Genomic DNA, 21,467 nt, shown 5'->3' on the forward strand with positions numbered 1-21,467 from the left:
ATTGAAAAACAGTGTTAGGAATAATGAGAAACAGACAGGGAACTGGAGTTAAGGCCACAATCAGGTCAACTATATTGAATGGTTGAGAAGAATTGATAGACAGAATTGCCTAATTCATCTTATTATCTTATAATGATCCAGCAACCTTTTTTTTTCTAAACAAGACCCTCTATAAATGCCACTTCATTCTTTCAATTGTTGATTTGAGGCCCCACTGTACCTCCCAAGTATTCTTCAATCTCATTCAACAAGCAAAACACAAATGATTTTCATCCTTTCCCAAGGCTTTTTTTTAAACCAAATACAACAATTTCATCCCCTCTGTGTTCAATCCTGCACCTGTTTCACCAACTCCATCTGCATACTTTGTCCCACACTCAATAAGGAATGTCCCCAAACCTGCTCCCTATTTTTACAGTAACTTTGGGAGAGATCAAGCAGAACTCTGGGGACCTACAGAAATGGGCTTTGCAGTGAAATTATGATGACAGAAAAGGATTAGTTTCAAGAAAATTACTCATCATATTTGGAGCTGCACTATGCAGATGTTGAACAGAGGTTAATCTATTCAGTTTCATTCAATTCTTCTATAAAAGCCTGCCAGCGAGTCTCCACCTGACAAATTGCAATCCAATCAAATAACTTCAGATGTCAGCGGCACAACTAAACACATTACAACCTCGCAATGAAAAATGTGTGAAAAGACACCTCACCTCTCTGACCACTGCGTCCTTTCTTTTTTGTAAATTTCCTGGAGGAAATCAGTTATATTTGAAAAATAATGTTAAAATCTAGAGGAGGAAATATCCCAACAGGGCATTCAGTTATCAGACGATCAATCAACATCCCAGATGTCAAGGTGCTCATACTGTTAAGGGCTAATATATTTGATCATTCACATTCCAACAAACCTACTGCAATTCAGTGAAATACTTTGTTTTATGTTGGTATTGAAGCTGTATGAAGGGAGGGTTGGAAAATTCAGCAGGAATTCAATTCATTGGAACATTGACTGGCAACGGTCATTTTATTTAATTTGGTTTATTATTATCAAATGTAGCAAGATATAGTGAAAAGTATTGTTTTGCGTGCTAAACAGACAAACCATACCTTACATGAGTACATCAGGGTATTGTTACTAGGAGATAGCAAGAACTGCTGATGCTGGAGCCAGAGATAACACAGTGTGGAGCTGGAGGAGCACAGCAGGCCAGGCAGCATCAGAGGAGCAGGAAAGTTGATGTTTTGGATCAGGACCCTTCATGGAATGAAAGGACATGGACCCAAATTTTTGATTCTCCCTTTTGTTTTGCTACTTTCAGAGCTGTAACTACCCGGTTTCAACATACTTTTCAACATGCTTTGCAAATCCCACCTTCACTAATAAGTATTTAAAATTATGCGAAAGGGATGTATGTGCTTGTGGAAATAAGGAAGAGTGTGCATGTGCCACATTTGAAGAACTATCACGGCAATGTACAAATCTACCTGTAACAAGGTAAATGTTTTATGAATTGATGGTATGGTTGATGAATTTGAATAACAATTGCTGAAAGGGAGTCAGCAAGGAAAACAACATCGTGTTAATTAGACATCCAGGCAGATTAGTGACATGGACAGGGACCATGCTGATGGGTTATAACGGATATCATCATGGGCTGAACTTTGCTCTCCCATCTCAGTCGGTTTGAAGGCAAGGACATGGTTAATCCATCAAACAGTCTGCCTGCCATTCACTCATGGGCCTTGTCCACATAACATTATAACTGGGTTAGGGGAGTACTTCAGGCAATCTGCTCACCAGTGGGTCAACTGAGGTCTTTAAACCACAATTGATTCAATTGGAGAGCCCCATCTGCCAGCATTGGGATTCAACCTGTGGCATGAGTTGTCCATGGCCAGGGGTATCTCCCAGCTCCCCACCATATTTCCATTGCAGCCAGTGCTACAGCCCAAACTGCAAACCCATCCTTCCAGCTCCCTCCTCTGTGCTACTGCATGCTGTCACACCTGCTTATCTGCAGTAAGGATTGCTGGGTAATGGACACTGTAATACTAGCAGTTGCAAACAGTCCTGGTGGCACAGTGGTGTTGGAGTGCTATCAGGCTCTGATTGGCGTCTGAATTAGGACTTCCTGTTCTCAAGAGGTGGATGTTGGCCTCCTGTTTGCTAACAGATGGCTGCAGATGGTGGTTGCTCATGAGTTTATACAGTAATTCCCATATCATCAGGATGCCCCTTGCTTCATGGCAAATGAAATATTTTTGCCAAAGTCTCAGTCGCAGCTGTCAACATGCCAGCAGCAAGCCTCCTCAGATAACAGTAAGATTAATTTAGTCCATTGTGTTTTGGTTGAGAATGAATGTTGGCCAGGTAAAGGGGGAACTCACTGTTCCATTACCATTAGTAGCTGTGCTTTCAATTGCCAATGCCCTAATCTCTGGATTACTCTCCATACATCCCTCTATTTCACTATTTTGTTTTCCTCTATTGAAATGCTCCTTCAAACCTAGCCCTTTAACGAAGCTTTGGGTCACTTCCCTGTGTGGTACAGTGCTATGCTTTGTTTCATGATACTCCTGTGAAGCACCTTGAGATGCTCCATTGCAGTATGAATGCTTTACAAGTGTACAGTTTTGCTGCTGCAGTTGCTCACTGAACCCAAAAAAGCACATTTCCAGTTTTTAAGAGGAAGAGATTTATTTCACCAGTAATATAAACAGTACATCTCTAATTGATCTCTTTACCAAAGTTCATTGGGGACTAAAACTTACTGTCAGTAATGTGAACATGTGAACAACGCAGCCTTATTGTACCTTTCTCTAATTTGATGATGATGTAGGGAGGAGTTTCATGTGAGCGTGTTAACATAATTGAGATAACTTGTCCACTGTAATCTCTAGGCTATCAGAGTCATGGAATTTTACAGCACTAGAGACCTTTCAGTCCATTATTTCTTGTGCCACTTATTTGAAAGAGCTATCCAATTAGTTCCACCCATACCTTACTTCTCTGTAGCTTTGCAAATGTTTCATTTAGAGCCAAGTTACAACTGAATCCACTTCCGCCTCTTTTTCAAGCAAAGCATTACACATCATAACAACTAACTGGATATAAAAAAGCTTCTCACCTCTCCTCTAGTTCTTTTACCATTGATCTGTCTTCTCAGGTTGCCAACACACCCATCAGTGATCTCTCTAAATATCCCATGTATTTAAACATCTCTAATCAATCTCCCTTTAATCTTCTCTGATACAAGAAGAATAAGCCCAGTTTCTCTCATCCGCCACTGACATTTGCTATTCATTGAAATGGGATCTGTACTACCGTGACATTTGATCAACCCCTTAAAATGGGTAGAGATTTTGTTTGTGGATATTTAATGCCCTGGTTCTGATAATCCAGATAAACAGCTAGAGGCATCCCTGTCACAGCATGACAGACATGAGCCCTTTAAATGGCATAATATGTGTGAACTTTGTTTGGTTTTTTTGTTTGTCCTACCATATGGAAATTATACTCTGGTGTTCCTAGCGTATGCAAACTGAGACATAAAAACTATAGCTTGAAATTTTAAGGCTGGACATCGATTAATCTGGGTAGCAATACAATGGAGAGTTTGTTGAAGAAAAATCAACACAAATTCTGCTTTTTCTTGTGTAAACTTGAACAAGCCTTAAAATAGTAACATTAAAGAAATGGAAACAATTCTTAAATGCAACAGTTCACTTTTGCTATCATAGAGATCTATATCACAGAAAAAGGTCCTTCAGCTTATGACATCTTTACGGGTTAAAAACAACCACCTAATTATTCTAAGATAACAAGGTGTAGAGCTGAATGAACACAGCAGGTCAAGCAGCATCAGAGGGGCAGGAAAGCTGACGTTTCGGGCTTAGACCCTTCTTCTAGGCCCGAAACGTCAGCCTTCCTGCTCCTATGACGCTGCTTGGCCTGCTGTGTTCATCCAGCTCTACACCTTGTTATCTCAGATTCTCCAGCATCTGCAGTTCCTATTACCTAATTATTCTAATCCCATTTTCTAACATTTGAACAAATACAGAAATACTTCTTAAATGTATGAGGGTTTCTCTACCACCCTTTCACGCAATGAGTTCCAGTTCCCACTACTCTCTGGGTAAAAAGTTTTTCCTCACAACCCCTCTAAACTTTCTGCCCCTTACCTTCAATCTATCCACCCTGCTTATTGATCTCTCCATCAGGGGGAAACGTTTCTCCCTGTCTACCTTACATATGCGCCTCATAATTTTAAGCAATTAGTTGCTCTTAGTTGCTGTGCAACTCAGTTTATTGAAAATTTTTACTGCTTGCAGTGATGATGAAGGTTACATCTATGGAATATACTGGAAAGAATGGAGATCAAAAGTTAGATGTGGTAAGAAGAATAATTAAATCACTGAAAACCTTAGTTTTGTTCTTGACTAAATTTGAGAATTACATGGATGTGTAACCTATCTTTCAGTAAGTCCTGATTGTCCTGAAAATCAGTTCTACCAGGAGTGTGGTGCCGCATGTGTCCCAACCTGCTCTGACCCAGAAACACAGCAACAATGTGATCAGTGTGTGAATACCTGTGAATGTCCAGAAGGTAATTATAAGAAAGACAGTTATCAAGCCTTTGGTGGGACTTTTGAGCATGAGTCAGACACAGTGCTGAAAGTAATGTTGTTATTAAAAGTGCTGATCATTAGTGAAACTGGGGCTCAATGTTCCTTCCACAAAGTGCTAAGGTTTAACAGAAGGCTATCACCCAACGAAATAGGATAAGCTCTTGCGAGTACTGTTCTTTATTAAATAAGTGCCATTGACTAAACAATCACATACTGATTGTGCAGCCACCATAACCTATAGGATTGCAGTATCAATGCAACTTGTTCATTATATACAGTGAAAGAAGGAAGCCCATGAAAATGGATAGGGTACATAAGAAACATTATGGCACAAGACACTATAATATTTGGGATTTCAAACTAAATCAGTTCAAGGAATATCCAACATCAGGGATGAGTTTGGAGTGAGAGGTAGGGTCTTAGATTCAGATTTTTATTTTACACACTATTATCTAACTCTAACACATGAGCAGTTTTGTTAATCAATTTGTCAAAACTGCACTTTTGTGCACTCTTTCAAAGAGACCTGATTGCAGGTTTGATTAATTGTACATTCATTCAAGTTTGACTTTTGCTGTGACAGCATTAGAACTACAGTTTGCCAACAAATTATTTTAAACAAATGTCATGCTCTTTGCCTTTGTGGCAGGGAGATTAATTTTGTTATTTATGTTGCACTTTAGACACTGTCCTTGATGATGTAAGAGACACGGGCAAGTGCATCTACAAAACAGCATGTCCTTGTGAATACGGTGGAATGATTTATAACTCTGGACAAATCCGAAACATGTCCTGCCATTCATGGTAACTATATCTGTTCACATGACACACCTTTCGCAACTGACCTGCCAAAGCTTTGATATCAATATTGATGTATTGAGTTGCTGCCTGATAATTGTATTTCCTTGCTAGTGTTTGTCAGAGCGGAATGTGGGAATGCTTGGATATCAGTTGCCCTGGAAGATGCAAGATTGAAGAGGGAACCCATTTTACGACATTTGATAATAAATATTACACATTGAATGGAGATTGTCTCTACTACGCTGTTGTTGTAAGTGGGGCTTCATTGGATTTAATATTGGGAAAACAGTGAAAACACATTGAGGTTGTGTAGTGGATAAAATTGGATTTACTTGCAAATATTGTTCTTGTCACATTTGGACTATGTAGGGGACATCTTGGCACATCCTATAACAAAAAAAAATTAGCAAATGTAGTAGATACTGGCAGCATATTTGACACCTCCTGCCCATTCATTTCAATGGTTAGAAATGCAGAGTTGAACGATTTTATGCTTGATATAACAAATTCGCAGAATACGTTTGGGATCCACAAGCTTGAAACAAACCTTTTAGTGTTGACATATTTTCAGACTTAATATAATTTGATGAAAAATTCTTTGGGAGCAAATAAAGAAAAATTATATTGGAATCCAAAACTCGGTTGCAAGTGGAATATAGTTACAAATAAATAATAAGCAATTCAGGAGAATCTTCTTTACCCAGAGAATAGTTAGAACTTGAAACTTGCTGCCACATGGAGCATACTAATGCCGTTATGAAAATGTTAGTTAAGTCCACGAGGGAGAAAGATATTAAAGTAACATTGACCAGGCTCAATGATGTCTGATGGGAGCAGGCTCAAATTGAGCACCAACACTGACACAGAGTCGGTGAATCCAATAGCCTGTTTCAGTGCTGTAGGTTCTATTTAATTAATGTTTTAATTAAATGTAAAAGGTACAATAGTTCCAATGTCAATAATTGGCATTTTGTACTATTTTTTATAGATCTAGAGATGAGAACAATTAAACATTATTCAGGAATGGCTTTGCATCAATTTGACTGACCCACAGGAATTCAAATTAGATCAGATTTGCATTTTGGTTAGTGGCTAATTCTTACATATCTGTTTGACAAAGTTTAGACTCATATTTTGTAACTTGTTATCCACAGACAAAAGCTTGGACTGTAAAAGTTGAGCTGCGGCCATGTCAGATCGCATTTAAACAAACATGTTTACAGCGTGTGGTGCTCACCCACAATCAGGTGAGATTTTGTAATCATTCACTTGGCAAGTACAGACCTGAATATTGTTCTAAAGAGAGATACGTTGCAGAAGCTTTTGTTTTTATGCATTCATCAAGGCAAACACAAGAATGCCAAACTTCAGTCACTACAGTTTATAATATAGGAAGAAAGGGAGCTGATTGGCAAGTCGACTCTGATCAGCTAAAGCATTGCAATGGAGAAAAACCAAACAACATTCCTACAATTAAATGTGATTCTGCAATTGGACAACACTCGCTAATCAATCCTGACTGCACTGATAGGTACAGTAATAACCAATTTAAGAAAATCAATCAAGCTCGTACCATATTTACTTTGCGCTTGCTAGAAGCAAAATACATCCATTAAAGTGAACTTAATTCTCTGCAAACGGAAAGAAAATATTCAAGCCTTGTGTCTTTCTAAATTACCCAAGAGCTCGGGGAGTCTGTAGTTCCTGTTATTTTCTCAATGGCAACATCTCAACCAGAGTTGACTTGCAAATCAATCAAAATCCTTCTTTTCCTGTAATATAAATTGTACTGATTGTTTACAATTTGGCATTCATATGATGAGTGCAAGGTGAAATATTTTAGCAACATCTCTTTTGTCAGCATGATTTGTAATCTTGTTATTTTAGATGCTTTTGAGTGGTTCATTTGAGTCAGAAAGTATGCAGAGAAACATTCTTTTTATCCTTTCCACAGACGTCATATACATTCAGTAATGATGGCAATGTTTATTCTGAAGGGAATAAAGTTGGACTTCCCCTAGCAAAAGGTAAAAGACAAAATCTCATTCTATATACTAAATTGGCAAGTAACACTTTTGTTAATCTCTGCTTATTTTCTTTTTACAGGTGATGTGATAATATTTCAACAGTCCTCAATGTTCATTCAAGCAGCAATTGGTTCTGGTATGAAGATGCAAGTACAGACATCTCCCATCATGCATCTTTACATCTCACTGCCTGAAGCTGCCCAGGGAAGTACAAAAGGTGGGTGTTTAATGCCCGAACAATGTATTTAGTTTATTGCTTACCCATTGTAATGACACTTGTGCCTGTGAATCAATTTGATTCACACTTCTCTTCTAGTCTATGATTTTGTATTGATGCAGGAGCAATGACCCTGATAGTGCCTCCTGTTTCCAGGTCCCATATCTCTCTTGCCTTCCTTCTAACCCTCATTAGCTTCAGTCAAGCACCTTCCCAATAGATTAGAATAGTAGAGTACATGAGGCAATTCAGCCCATCATGTTTGTGCTAGTTCTTTTAAAAGAGTGACCCGGTCAGTCTTACCACTGACCCCCGCATCCATGATTTCTACATTTGTTTTCTGAAAATAGTTATTTATTCTCCTTTTGAACACTAATTTTAAACCATATCAATCTCAATATCAGGAAGGGAATTCATCCCAGATTCTAACCACTATTTTTGTAAAAATGTTTTTCCTCATGTTGCCTCTTATCCTTTAGCCAATCAATTTAAATGAAGTGAAATAGGTTATTGATCTTTCCGCCATTGGAAACAGTTCTATTTTATTCTGCCTTAATTGTTCATAATTGTACATGCCTCCAACAAATCAGGTTCCTTTGCCCATTCTAGTAAATCTCTTCTGAACCCTCTACAAAGCCTTTACATCCTTCCAGTGCTCTGAATTGGAAAATATAGATAAAATAGGATGGAACAATTTCAAAGCTAATTGACTTTTACATTCTGTGCTTGTATTTATAAAATCTTTCACAACCTCAGCTTTCAGTATGATACACATACACCACTTTGTCAGAACATTTTACATCACCAAGTTATGTGCATTGTGCAACCAGCTCCATTTCTTTGAAATTATCAGGTGGATGTGGTTGTATCTCTGTAAGTAATCCAAAGGCCCACATTAAGGCTCTGGAGCCATGGATTCAAAGCCATGGAATTAAAAACCTATCCTAACAGTGAACTATGTAACCACTGTCGATTGTTCAAGGGAAAGAAATCATCTGGCTCACTAATGCCTTTCAGGGAAGGAGATCTGCTGTTTTTACCCTATGTGGCCTACATGTGACTCCAGACCAACAGCAATTCCCTCTGGGCAATTTTAGAAAAGCAATAATTGCTGGCCTATCCAGTGACACCAACACAAACAAAAATATACACTTATCCCTAAAGACTTTTTTTGAAATTTTCAAGAGGGCTGCTTTACAGATTTCAATTTTACAATTTTCAAAGCTTCTTGTCAGTTTTCTGAGCTTAAACTTTCATCTTCACAAACTCATTTATTAGGTGATGTACTCACATAGTAGCATTACCTTCTGTATTTGAACTGACATACAAGAGATAGCTAAACTCACATACCAGCATCCTCAATAACTATCAATCCTCCATTAAACCTACAGTCCCAAATTATAAGGAAAACATTCATTTCCTAGTCACACAATATGCAAGTTGGCACAAGACCAGAGGCATAAGTTAGCAACAAAAGTTTTCTTTTCAAAATAATTGACATGCTTCTACATCACCCTGAACTCACCTGCCACAGACTGGGGTGAGGTCAGAGATAATGAATTCCTATAGCATAAAAATAAAGCTGAAGCATTTTAACCCAGCAATTACCAAAGTATTCATTGCATCTAAAATCACAATTGCAAATTTAAATGCACCAATTGACAGTATTTATTGCAACAGCATCCACTACATTTTTTCCCCAGATAGTAAATCCTTATGTTATAGCTCAAGTTAGATATTTCACATTTACTGCTCCAGTGAGTTCAAGTTTTCCTGGCTCCAAAGTATTTGAGTATTCTATTCTTGACAGGTTTAAAAGCTGTTATCTCTCCTTTGCAGCCTCCTCACCTGCCCATCCCTTTCCAATCTATTTCTACTATCCCACACCCCATCTGCCACTGCGGCTTCTTTCATTCTCAATTACCTTTACAGCCTACTCCTCCATGCCCCTTGCAGCCTCCTCCTTCATCCTCCAACTGCTTGCAGCTTCCTATCCAACCCCCAACCGTTGCAATATCCCACAACATGAGGCACCCCAGTTCTATCTGGTCTCATGATCAACAGTCTAGAAGGTCTGGCCCTACACTTGTCTATCATTGAGGTGCAATCCCATGCTCAATAACCCTTAAGGCCTAGAACTGCATTCAGTTACCCTCAAGGGCTAGGGCCTGCACTTAGCAAAACCCAAGCCTGGGTCCTGAAGGTAACAATCCCCTTGGCCCAGAGCAGCACTTGACAATCGCACACTACAATGACTCAAGCTGCACTAGTAAACCCGCCTGCAGCATATTAAAGAGTGATACAGCCTGTGATTACCCGAACCAGAGAGAAGCTCCAACTGGCACAGCAACTTCTCACTAATTCTGTCTCTATCACCTACAGCATGACTTTGCTCTGATTGGCTGCAGACGGCTGGCGTTCCACAGTGAATAGCCCAACCAGTGCCATGCTTTCCAGGGTCCTACATTTCTAACATTTATAGCACAAATGCTTCTGTCACATCATTCTACTCTCTTGTTTTCATTCCTGAGTCTTGTATAATTCAAATTTGGATTTCAATGCCAAAAACATACCAGTTTACCTTTCATGAGGTGCACTGAAATAGATACCTGATGCTTTTGGCTTTTAATGTGGCTGGATGGGTCTAAGGATAATTCACTCTGAGGGGCTGATGCATTTTATGAAACATGAATTCCATTACACAAAACACATTTCATGATATTACGACATCATAAAGCACTACTTTCTTTTAGAAATAGACACTGCTGGACCATAAGAAAACTGGTAGCCAATTTACTCAGTCCAATGCCTCACAAACAGCAATGCCATAATAACCACTTTGCTAACATAGCATTGCTTTGAGAAACCCTACAGTGTGGAAGCAGGCCATTCAGCCCATCAGGTCCATACCACCCCTCTGAAGAGCACCCACCCATACCCCACATAACCATGTATTTGCCATGGTTAATCAACCTAGCCTGCACATCCCTGAACACTGTGGAGCAATTTAGCATAGTCAGTCAACATAACCTGCACATTTTTGGACTATGGGAGGAAACCCACACAGACACAGGGAGAATGTGCAAACTCCACACAGACAGTCACCTGAGGGTGGAATCAAACCCAGGTCCCTGGCGCTGAGAGGCTGCAATGCTAACCACTGAGCCACATGTGGGATAAACATTGGTTTAACATCTCATCCCAAATCTGTTACTTCTGGCAGTGTGGAACTCTTTTTTAATATAGCCTTGGTCTTTGGCATCCCTAGTTCATGTTTATCCTAGAGTAAGACTCATTCACTCTCTGAAACACTGTAACACTCTTTGCCTACACATGTATACGTACAGTTTACTGACTACAGCTCTCTTCTGTTCCAGTACATCTCTTTATCTGGTCCGTCCGATTCTGCTGTGCTCTGTGATGTCAACAGCATCATCATTTGCATATTCTTTAATGCTACATTATCAACAATACCATGACTGACACTTACAGTACAAACCAAGAGTGGTTTGAATTAATATCAAGTGATAGATATGAGATTGATACTTTCATTTAATGATGTGTATTTTCTGCTCCACAGGACTATGTGGCACTTTCAATGACAATACAAATGATGACTTCCTATCTGCACATAACATTGTGGAAGATGCACCTCTTACTTTTGCTAATTCCTGGGAAGTTGAAAGCCATTGCACTGGAACATCAATATTTGATCCATGTGTTAGTTCAGATAATGGTAATATAGAATGGTTAATCCTAACTATAATAGACATTGTTTTACTCTGTCATGTTGTAAGACATGAGTTCTGAATTGATATAGTAAATTTCTCATTTTTTCTAATGTAGAGAATTCCACTATCACAAACTATTCTGTTTTAACAGTGTGACCACGTAGTGATAAGCTTACTTAATGATCTTCCTTAAAGAAATACTTCAGTATTTAAATATTTCATAAAATCTACTCACAAACTACTTTTGGTGCATTTTTTTCAATCAGGTTGTTGTAGGCAAAATTAACCCAAAAGACGTTTAAGATTGGTTATAGAGATAGTAGGAACTGCAGATGCTGCAGAATCTGAGATAACAAGGTGTAGAGCTGGATGAACACAGCAGGCCAAGCAGCATCAGAGGAACAGGAAGGATCTAGGCCCAAAACGTCAGCCTTCCTGCTCGTGTGATGCTGCTTGGCCTGCTGTGTTCATCCAGCTGTACACCTTGTTATCTAAGATTGGGTACAAGTTTGGTTTGTAGTTTTTTTTGGCTACCATATGAATGTTTCCCTTCAATTAGCTTGTCATAGACTAGATTTTTTGGACACATGTTCATCAGGCATTCTGCCAAATATGTCCCTCCCTTCTCACCACAGTGCACTCTAGCAAAGCATAGATGATGGAGAGGGAGATTATGTCTATATTAGGAAACTCATCTGATCTTGTTCCTTTGCAAGCTGGCCCTGCAAAAGTGGTGTAGAGAGCACAGTTAGGAAGATTTAGTGCAGAGTTCCAGGGACATTGGGGCTCGTTTTAGGGGAGCTGGCACCTACACAAGCTGGACAAATTGCATCTGAACACAACCAGGAATGAGTTCCTGTAGGCATTTTGCTAGTACTGCTTTTTCATTTGGAGGCAGGAAGGAAATCTTTAAACAAACTTGACAGTGGGGTGAAAACCAGGAGACTGTATTAGAGATTAATACCAGGGTTCTCAAAACACAGACAGCACTAGAATACTAGGTTGGTAGGTGGATTTGCTAAAGGAAGAAAGAAATGCAGTCTAAATCAGGTACACATTGTGCATATGTGAATGCATGGAGTATGGTCAATAAGTTTCCTGAATTACAGGTGCAGATTGCCATATAGATGTAATGACTATGAAGTAGAAGCAGATACAGTAGTAACTTTTAAGAGACATCTTGACAGATACATGAGTAGGCAGGGAATAGAGGGACAGCAAAAAGGCAAAATATTTTCAGTTTAGAAAGGTGTCATGTGTCAGGTAAATAAACTAAGATAGAAATTGACTGGACAAACAAAATGCTTTTTGAGGCAATGTTATGATTTGTGGATTATCCCTTATTTAGAATTTGAAGACATAATCACTTAAAGTTATACTAAATGATTTTGTCACTTTATATGCAAATACTCTAAGCAGAATTATTTTAAATGCCTGAAAAATAGTTGAATAAATTTGAAAACTGTCAACCAATTCAATGTGACAGCAAATATTCTACAAAACAAACTGATAAATAGGCTGATTGAATTTGACTTAAAATAACTTGCTTGTAGTTAATATCTCAATAGCTCTCCTTTTCTACTGTTTTCCGACTTCCAAAGGAACAGAGGGCACCCTACTACAAACATCACTCTCAGTCAATTGCTTAAAAGTGGATGGGAACAGACACAGGACTTTCTTCAATAAGGAAAAATAGCTTAGTCTTCATCAAGCATGTGCTTATCGTAACATCACAGGGAATGGGATTTGACCCCTCTTTAATTCCATCATTCTGCAATATTATATATTATTGTTCAAACATGGTACACCAACATCTTTTAGAAACTGCATTATCTTGATGTCAAAACTAGAAAAATGAGTCATGAAGAAAAGGGTCTGTAATAGAAACAACTTAGAAAACAAGAGCAAGAGAATGTCTTCAGGCCCTTCAAGCCTGCTCTGCCATTCAACCATAGAAACCCCACGTGCAGTAAGAGACCTTTCGTCCCTGCAAGTTTGCACCAACCCTCCAAAGAGTATCCCAGCCAGACCCTATCCTGCACTTTCCATGGCTAAGCCCCTAGCCTGCAACATCCCTGGACATTACAAGGCAATTTGGCATGGCCAATCCACCTAACCTACACATCTTTGGACTGTGGGAAGAAACCAGAGCACCTGGAGAAAATCCATGCAGACTCCTAGAGAATATGCAAACTCCACACAGACAGTTGCCCAAGGCTGGAATCAAACCTGGTCCCTGATGTCATGAGGCAGCAGCACTAACTACTGAGCCACTGTGCCATCCGATTGCTTATCATCCATCTCAATATCCTGATCCTGGTTTCTCACTATACCCCTTGACCCCTTTAGCCCTAAGAACTATATCTAACTCATTCTTGATGGTATTTTGACGTCAACTGTTTTCTGTGGTAGAGAAAAATTTTGTTCTTCAGTAAGTATAAAAATAACAAAAAAGGCAGCAGTTTACATGAAAAGCTTACATGGTTAGTTTGCATTATAAACATGAGCCTAATCGTCTGGCTGATCTTTGTACTGGAGTCAAAGATAGTTCCCTTAAAGAGAGAGTGAATGTAGGGATAATGTGATGTACTGATACCGAGTTAATTTTTGGACTATGGAAAATAATATGCAAATGTGATCTGATGAAGAGTCATTGAGACTCAAAAAATTAGCTAGCTTTCTCTCCATGGGTGCTGCCTGACCTGCTGTGATGGCCAGCAATTTTTTTGTTTTCAGTTCAGATTCCAGCTCTGCACCTGCTCCTGTACTGTCCGTGATCTGTGTTCGGAAATGTGAAAGTTCTAGGGATAGGGTACCACAATGTTTTTAAGTACCTGAAATCTTCTTTTCTCTGATTATTCTTTATCTCTTTAAAGTAATGTCCTGTTGTCACGTGTTCATATGGCTAATTCCTTAATTTTTGTTCTGATGTTTCCAAAATCTGACCTCCAAAATTCTCTGTATCTTTCTAATCTTTCCTGGTGCTTCTCCCTCTCCTTGATCTGCCTTTTTCTGTCTCTTCACTCCCTGATCCTATTGTTTTTTTTAAGCAAGCTGACCCCAGCTGTGTATGTTGAATTACTACATTTCACTGTATATTATGTGCTGCTCAAGCTGGGACATAGAGCAGAAAAGAGGAGAAAACTACAAAGTGGCAAGTTTTAATGAGGATACATCTTGCAAATATCAATGTAAGAATTTATAATGTGGAAAATGTCAACAAAATTTGGAACAAAAATATTCAAAGATGAAGCTTAGTAAGGCAGATATGGAATGCCTGTAGGCTAAGGTTTATTTTAACATATTATAAATACAAATTATTTTATTGCATTGCTTAAATTTGAATTAATTTTTAAATCATATAATGATGAAAACTGACATGTTATTAAATATGGCTTGCAGAACACTATGCCAAGCAGCATTGTTCCTACTTAAAAGATCCAATGGATGCTTTTGCCGTGTGTCACTCAACAGTGGATTACATGAAATATTATCAAGTAAGAATTCTACAAACGTATGAATGCCTTTAAAAAAATTTAAAGTCAAAATATAATATGAGTAGATGGATGTTACAATCTCAGTTGATAATACTAGATAAGACAGATCCCAGAGTGAAACCCGGCTTTGATAGATCATAGCTTTTCTATTTGCAATTTGGTTACTGTGATGGTCAGTCACTGAATGTACTCAGAAGAGGCTGCTAATGTACTTTTAACAAAAGAACATCAAAACATATTACACACCAAAGGAAAAAACTACACTGCACAATGTAAGAATTATTTCAAATGTTCTTATTACAAATATCAACAAAAATAATTTGACCATTTTTCCTTGAACAACCACCTTACCGATAGTCACACCTCAGCTATCACTTACTTTCCACTTTAAACTTACTTGTTTCATTGGCACAGCTGTACTTCTGTTTGTGGCAAATGTCTGTATTCTTTGATGCTATCTTCTTTAATTAATGTCTCTTCCTGAGACCCTTAAACGATACGCCAACACAGCTCTCCTATATCCTGCATGAGTTTCCTAAACTCCTTATTTACAGCTTCCTGTTCTGGAGCTTCTCAGGACTTTCGTCTCCTGCTCTGGGGACTGCTGAACTGTAAAGATGATTACACATGGGGACCCTGTGGAATCCCCATTGTATAACACTCCAAATTAATTACCCAGGAAATCGAAGATTTCGCTGGGAGCTTCTGGAAGTATCCTGAGTAGTTATTCAAGTGATCCCCAAACCTAGCTCACACACCCCACACTACACCACTTCCTGACTCACAGAATCGCCACAGCCCATCGATTCCACACCAACCCTCCGAACAGCATCCCTCCCAGACCCACCTCCCTACCCTGTCCCTGTAACCCTGCATTTACCATAACTAAACCACATACCCTGCACATCCCTGGACACTATGGGCAAGTTAGCCTGACCAATCCACCCTAACCTGCACATCTTTAGACTTTAGGCGGAAACCAGAGCACCTGGAAGAAACCTGCACAGACTCGGGGAGAATGTGCAAACTTCACACTGACAGTTGCCTGAGGGTTGAATCGAACCCAGGTCCCTTGCACTGTGAGGGAGCAGTGCTAACCACTGAGCCACCATGTTGCCTTTATACGACTGAGACTCTGACCCCCAAACCTACGTCACACATTCCCAACTACATCACTCCCTGACTCCTTATACCGCATAAACCTTGACATGAGAATCCCCTTACCCCCACCCAGAAACTATCCTCCTTCCCTTCTCTGGACTCGATCTCCCCAGGATTTGACATTGTCGTCCTCCCCTGGCCTGTGGGAAGTCAATATCTCCCACCCACCCTGGCCCACCCTAAATGCTCCAATTATTAGTTAGCCCCCTTGCCATCTTACCCTATTTAGCTCGGGCCTTACTTACTTGGCACTCAGCCTCCCTCCCTACCTGGCACCTTACCCTTTTCTATCCTCACACTTACCTTACGGATGTCCATTTTGACAGCGGCTGTCAAAGTGGATGTCTGGACATTTAAATGTCAGAGAAAGGGATGTGGTTGCTTTACCCTGCTGTGTAAAAGGGATGTGGTTGCTTTCCCCTGACCATTCGATACACGAGAGGGAATGGAAGAATTGTTCTGCAGTTCTGAAGAGGCCCTGATCGGAACCTCCTGTCAGAAACATGGAGCTCTGTTGTGTCGTACAAACGAAGGAGCTGGGTGGCAATCAGTGGGAGATTGCTAACCTTTGAAGCATTAAGCCATTTAGGGGCGGCACGGTAGCTCAGTGGTTAGCACTGCTGCCTCAAAGTACCAGGGACCTGGGTTCAATTCCACCTTTGGGCAACTGTCTGTGTGGAGTTTGCACATTCTCCCATGTCTGCGTGGGTTTGCTCCGGTTTCCTCCCACAGTTCAAAGATATGCAGGTTAGGTGGATTGGCCATGCTAAATTGCCTGTAGCATTCAGGGATGTGTAGGTTAGGTGGGTTATAGGGGGATGGGTCTGGGTGGGATACTCTGAGGGTCAGTGTGGATTTGTTGGGCCAAAGGGCCTGTTTCCACACTCTAGGTATTCTAACATACTTACAAGTCAACATCCAGGCTATTGAGATGTGCTGGTTTTAATGGCTCCAATTATTTTAGTTATTTTCATCACCACAACATTGCCCTTTCTTTGTCCCTGTTTTCACTTATGTACTGTTGGAAATCCCGTCCCTGCAGGTTGTTTATCTCTAGGCTTGACTGTTTCAATGAGCTTCTGGCTGACGTCCCACATTCTAGCCTTTGTAAAGTTGAGGTCATCCAAAACTCTGCTGTCTATATCCTTCCTTGCACAGAGCTCTGTTCACAAGTATCCCTGTATTCATCAATGTACTGGCTCCCTCTTACACAACATCTCAGTTTTATCATTTTTATCTTTGTTTGAATTCCTTCCATGTCTTTGTCGGTTTAGGAGTATCGGAACAAGAGTAGGCCATTCAGCCCATCAAGGCTGCCTTCACCATTCAATGTTATTATGGCTGATCGAATGCTGTAAATATTTTTATCCAGCCCAACCTGAAAAATGGGAATCAGAAATCTATCAATCTTTACCTTAATCAGTTGATCGCCTTTAAATCCACAACCCATTATAGCTGCCTAGGCTCTTAGTTCTAGAATTTTCTTCCAAAACTTATATTTCTTTCTGTCCCTTTGCTTATTGCAGGCTATCCTTAAAACTCAACTCTTTAGTCAAGCTTTGATCAACTGCCATAACATTTCCTACTGTTTTTCACTGTTTTAGTACATTCCCTTGATGCATCTTGAGATGTTTTATATTGTTAATGGTGCTATATAAATACAAGTCGATGAGCTTGCTTCTAATATGTTGAAATAATTGTGATTTAATCCTTTATTTTATGAAATTATGATTTCTCTGAAGAACGTAAAGCTACAATCTGACGACTGCACTAAGTCCAACAAAAACATTTAGGGCTGTCAAAGAAACTAGATTTTTACTGAAGCATTTTTTTTGCTGGATTCAAATTCTGATTCAAGGAGTTAAAATAGATTATATTAAAGCTGCAGTGCTTCAATGTTTGTTTCTCAACTCCTTCCAGAGTCAGGCAAGCTATTACCCCTAGTACTGTATTTGGGAGGGCCTGATACCAGCGCTTCTTACTATCTTGAACATAATTTTTATATGTAAAAATGTGTATTTAATCTTATTTTTCCTCCCGTTACTGGTGTGTGATTTAATATACAGCTGTTACCTGGTTTGTAATAATGTCTCAAAAAGGGAACTCATTTATATTACACTCTATTAGCTGCAGGAAAGGTCAAACACATTCCACTTGCACTTCCTCAGATGTATCCTCAGCATTTCTCAACAGGACAAGAACATCAAATTGGGGTTTCGGAACATGCTAATTGCTTAGCATACATTCACTGCTAACCCAATGATATCTGCAATGGTTCAATCCATTCATTGAATGGCTGATAGCTGCATAGTCTATAAGGCATATTGGCCACTGGGTCATGACATCCTCAGAGTCTGTGCCTATGTTCCTAGGACACCTGCAAATGAGGTATTGACAGATATTGACACTGACCACTGGGAGATGATCATTGATCAGCTCTGCAGCTGACTGGTTTGAAGGTCATTGGAGGAAGCAAGCAGAAGCAGAAAATTTAGCTGGCTAAGAAGACCCAAAGGAAAGAGATAGCTGTGAATCCCACCTCACCAGCCCATTGTCATCTTCTGCAGAAAACGTGGCAGAGTTTGTCATGCCATAGTGAAGCCCCTGAGCCACTCCAGGCAATGCTTAATACAGGATTTACCAGCATGGCAGAAACCATCGTCTTATGGAAGGCTGCCAATCCCATCAATTCCTTACAAAATTGAAAAGTGCCTTATAACGAATACGTTAAATGGGAAAACTAATTTCAGACTGCCAGACTCTGAATAGCAAAGGAACACAGTATGAGATAACTTCCATCATATCTGTGACAGATTTGATAATGCAATACACCATGGATTTCATACATGTATACTTATCATCTAGTCGGGTCTGGCAGGGATGTCTGAGACCAAACAGAATTACTGAACGGTTAAATATTAATTAAGGGATAAGTGGGTAAAGACTAGTTGTGTGTATGTGGGGAGCTAGTAAACAAGTGTGTTAGAGTTTTGTGATTTGGTATAAAAGTCTGATTGCATAAGTACATGCCTGGACACAATTTAAACAACCGCTAACCTTTGGTATATACACATAACACAGACTCTCAGAAGACACAAATAATGCTTAAGTCCATCATCTCTTAAATATACAGCTATTTCAAGTTGCATCTATCTGTCAAATAATTATATTATAAATAGTCCTCACCAAACCTGCAAGCATGCACATTTCTGATAGGACAAATGGGGACAAGTAGGGAGTATAAAGTTTCACATAGAGGTACAGTATCTGAGCTTCATGGCTTTGATTGCCAAAATAAGCTGGTTTCAGAGTAAGCATTAGACACATTATATGTTAAAGTACATTGGAAATTAAGCGCATCAGTAGGCCACTCAGCCCCTTAACCTGCTCTTCCATTCCAGATCATGCTTGATATCTACCTCAACGCTAGATTTCTGCATTATCCCCACATCCCTTGATGTCATAGTAACTATCAATTCTCTGTCTTGAATTTATTTAATGGCAAAACTTTCATAGCCCTCTCATATTTGGGATGTTAGGGACAAAGTCATTCCTGGATTTTGATATTTTACAGGATATAGAATGATGTTAGCATGCCTAAACAAAAGTGTGATGTGGAGGTGCCAGTGTTAGACTGGGGTGGACAAAATCAGAAGTCACACAACACCAAGTTTTAGTCCAACAGGTTTATTTGCAAACACAAGCGTTCAGAGCCTTACTCCTTCCTCAGACGTTAGTGAGAGAGGTAGTATCAGACACAGAATTTACAAGTAAAAGATCAAAGGGTCACACCATTGATGAGGATGTACTAAACAAACCTAAGATGCTGTTAAATCTTTAATCAGTCAGAAGGCTTTAATTGATTAAAATGTATATCCCTGAATTCCTTTGAAGTCACTGTCCTGAAAGAACTAAGAGTTTTATCACTGTAAAGTAGATGTGACATTTTAGGTCAGACAATGCATGTTAGGTGTGAGGTCTTGTTTAGATCTGTTTGTGTTTTGGTTTGGAGTCAGACTAATTTTATTTCTAAAGCAGGAAATTATAAAACACCACATTGACTGACTGTCTATAAATTGTGTGTTTTTGAACCAAATAGAATGTATCTGCAAATACAAATTCACCCCTTAGACTCACATGTGTGTGTGTGTTTGAGAGAAAGTATGTTTGTGTAAGTGAGCATGTGAGTATGTAGCGTGTGTGTGAGGATGTGTGAGAGTGTAAGTGTGGTGGGGTCACCTGTAGTGTGACATGAACCCAAGATCCAGGTTAAAACTGTCCTCATGGATACCGAACTTGGCTACCAGCCACTGCTCAGCAACTCTGTGTCTTCTTGGAGGACATTTACCTGAAGATTGGAGGCCGAATGTCCTTGACCGCTGAAGTGTTCCCTCACTGAGAGGGAACATTCTTGTCTGGCGATTATTGCACAGTGTCCATTCATCCGTTGTCATAGCGTCTGCATGGTCTTGCCAATATACCATGCCTCAGGGCATCCTTCCCTGCAGCGTATGAGATAGATAACGTTGGCCGAGTATCTGCCGTGTATGTGGTGGGTGGTGTTCCCATGTGTGATGGTAGTATCCATGTTGATGATCTGACATGTCTTGCAAAGGTTGCCATGACAGGGTTCTACGGTGTTGTGGTCAATGTTGCCCTGAAGACTGGGTAGTTTGCTACGAACAATGGTCTGTTTAAGGTTTAGCGGTTGTTTGAAGGCAAGAAGTGGAGGTGTGGGGAAGATCTTGGCGAGGTGCTCATCATCATCGACAATGTGTTGAAGGCTGCAAAGAACATGGCATAGTTCCTCCGCTCCCAGGAAGTACTGGACGACGAAGGGTAGCCTATCAGACATATCCCGTGTCAGTCTTCTGAGGAGGTCACTATGGTTTTTCGCTATGGCACATCGGAACTGCCAATTGATGAGATTGATGAGACAACTACCTGCCAATCTGACCAAAGAACACACCCATCAACTGAACAGACTGGTCAAGATTTTAGATCCAGTCCTTCAGAGTTTGCTATGCGCTCTCATCCTGTGTACTTCCCAGGTAGGGGTCTTCTACTGCCTTCCAAAGGTACACAAGGCCAACACACCTGGACGTCCAATCATATCAGGTAATGGGACCCTGTGTGAGAATCTCTCTGGCTATGTTGAGGGCATCTTGAAATCCATTGTACAGGGAATCCCCAGCTTCCTGTCGCGACACTACAGATTTCTTACAGAAACTCAGCACCCACGGACCAGTCGAACCAGGAACATTCCTCGTCACGATGGACATTTCAGCACTCTACACCAGCATCCCCCACAAAGATGGCATCGCCACATCAGCCTCAGTACTCATTACCAACAACTGCCAATTTCCAGACGCCATCCTACATCTCATCCACTGCATCCTCG

At 40.0% G+C, this 21,467-nt stretch overlaps 1 protein-coding gene across 1 annotated transcript in view; it reads left to right on the plus strand.

The window, feature by feature from the left end:
• LOC109912412 (mucin-19-like) overlaps positions 1–21,467 on the plus strand; it is a 53,261-nt gene that overhangs the window by 13,512 nt on the left and 18,282 nt on the right. The window contains exons 7-10 of the mRNA XM_048610581.1: positions 6,588–6,680; positions 7,388–7,460; positions 7,540–7,677; positions 11,258–11,413. Of these exons, the coding sequence (XP_048466538.1) occupies positions 6,588–6,680; positions 7,388–7,460; positions 7,540–7,677; positions 11,258–11,413 (460 nt within the window). The remainder of the gene's footprint in view (positions 1–6,587; positions 6,681–7,387; positions 7,461–7,539; positions 7,678–11,257; positions 11,414–21,467) is intronic.

The sequence above is a fragment of the Rhincodon typus genome, chromosome 22, assembly GCF_021869965.1.
Source record: "Rhincodon typus isolate 14 chromosome 22, sRhiTyp1.1, whole genome shotgun sequence".
Classification (NCBI taxonomy): Eukaryota; Metazoa; Chordata; class Chondrichthyes; order Orectolobiformes; family Rhincodontidae; genus Rhincodon; species Rhincodon typus.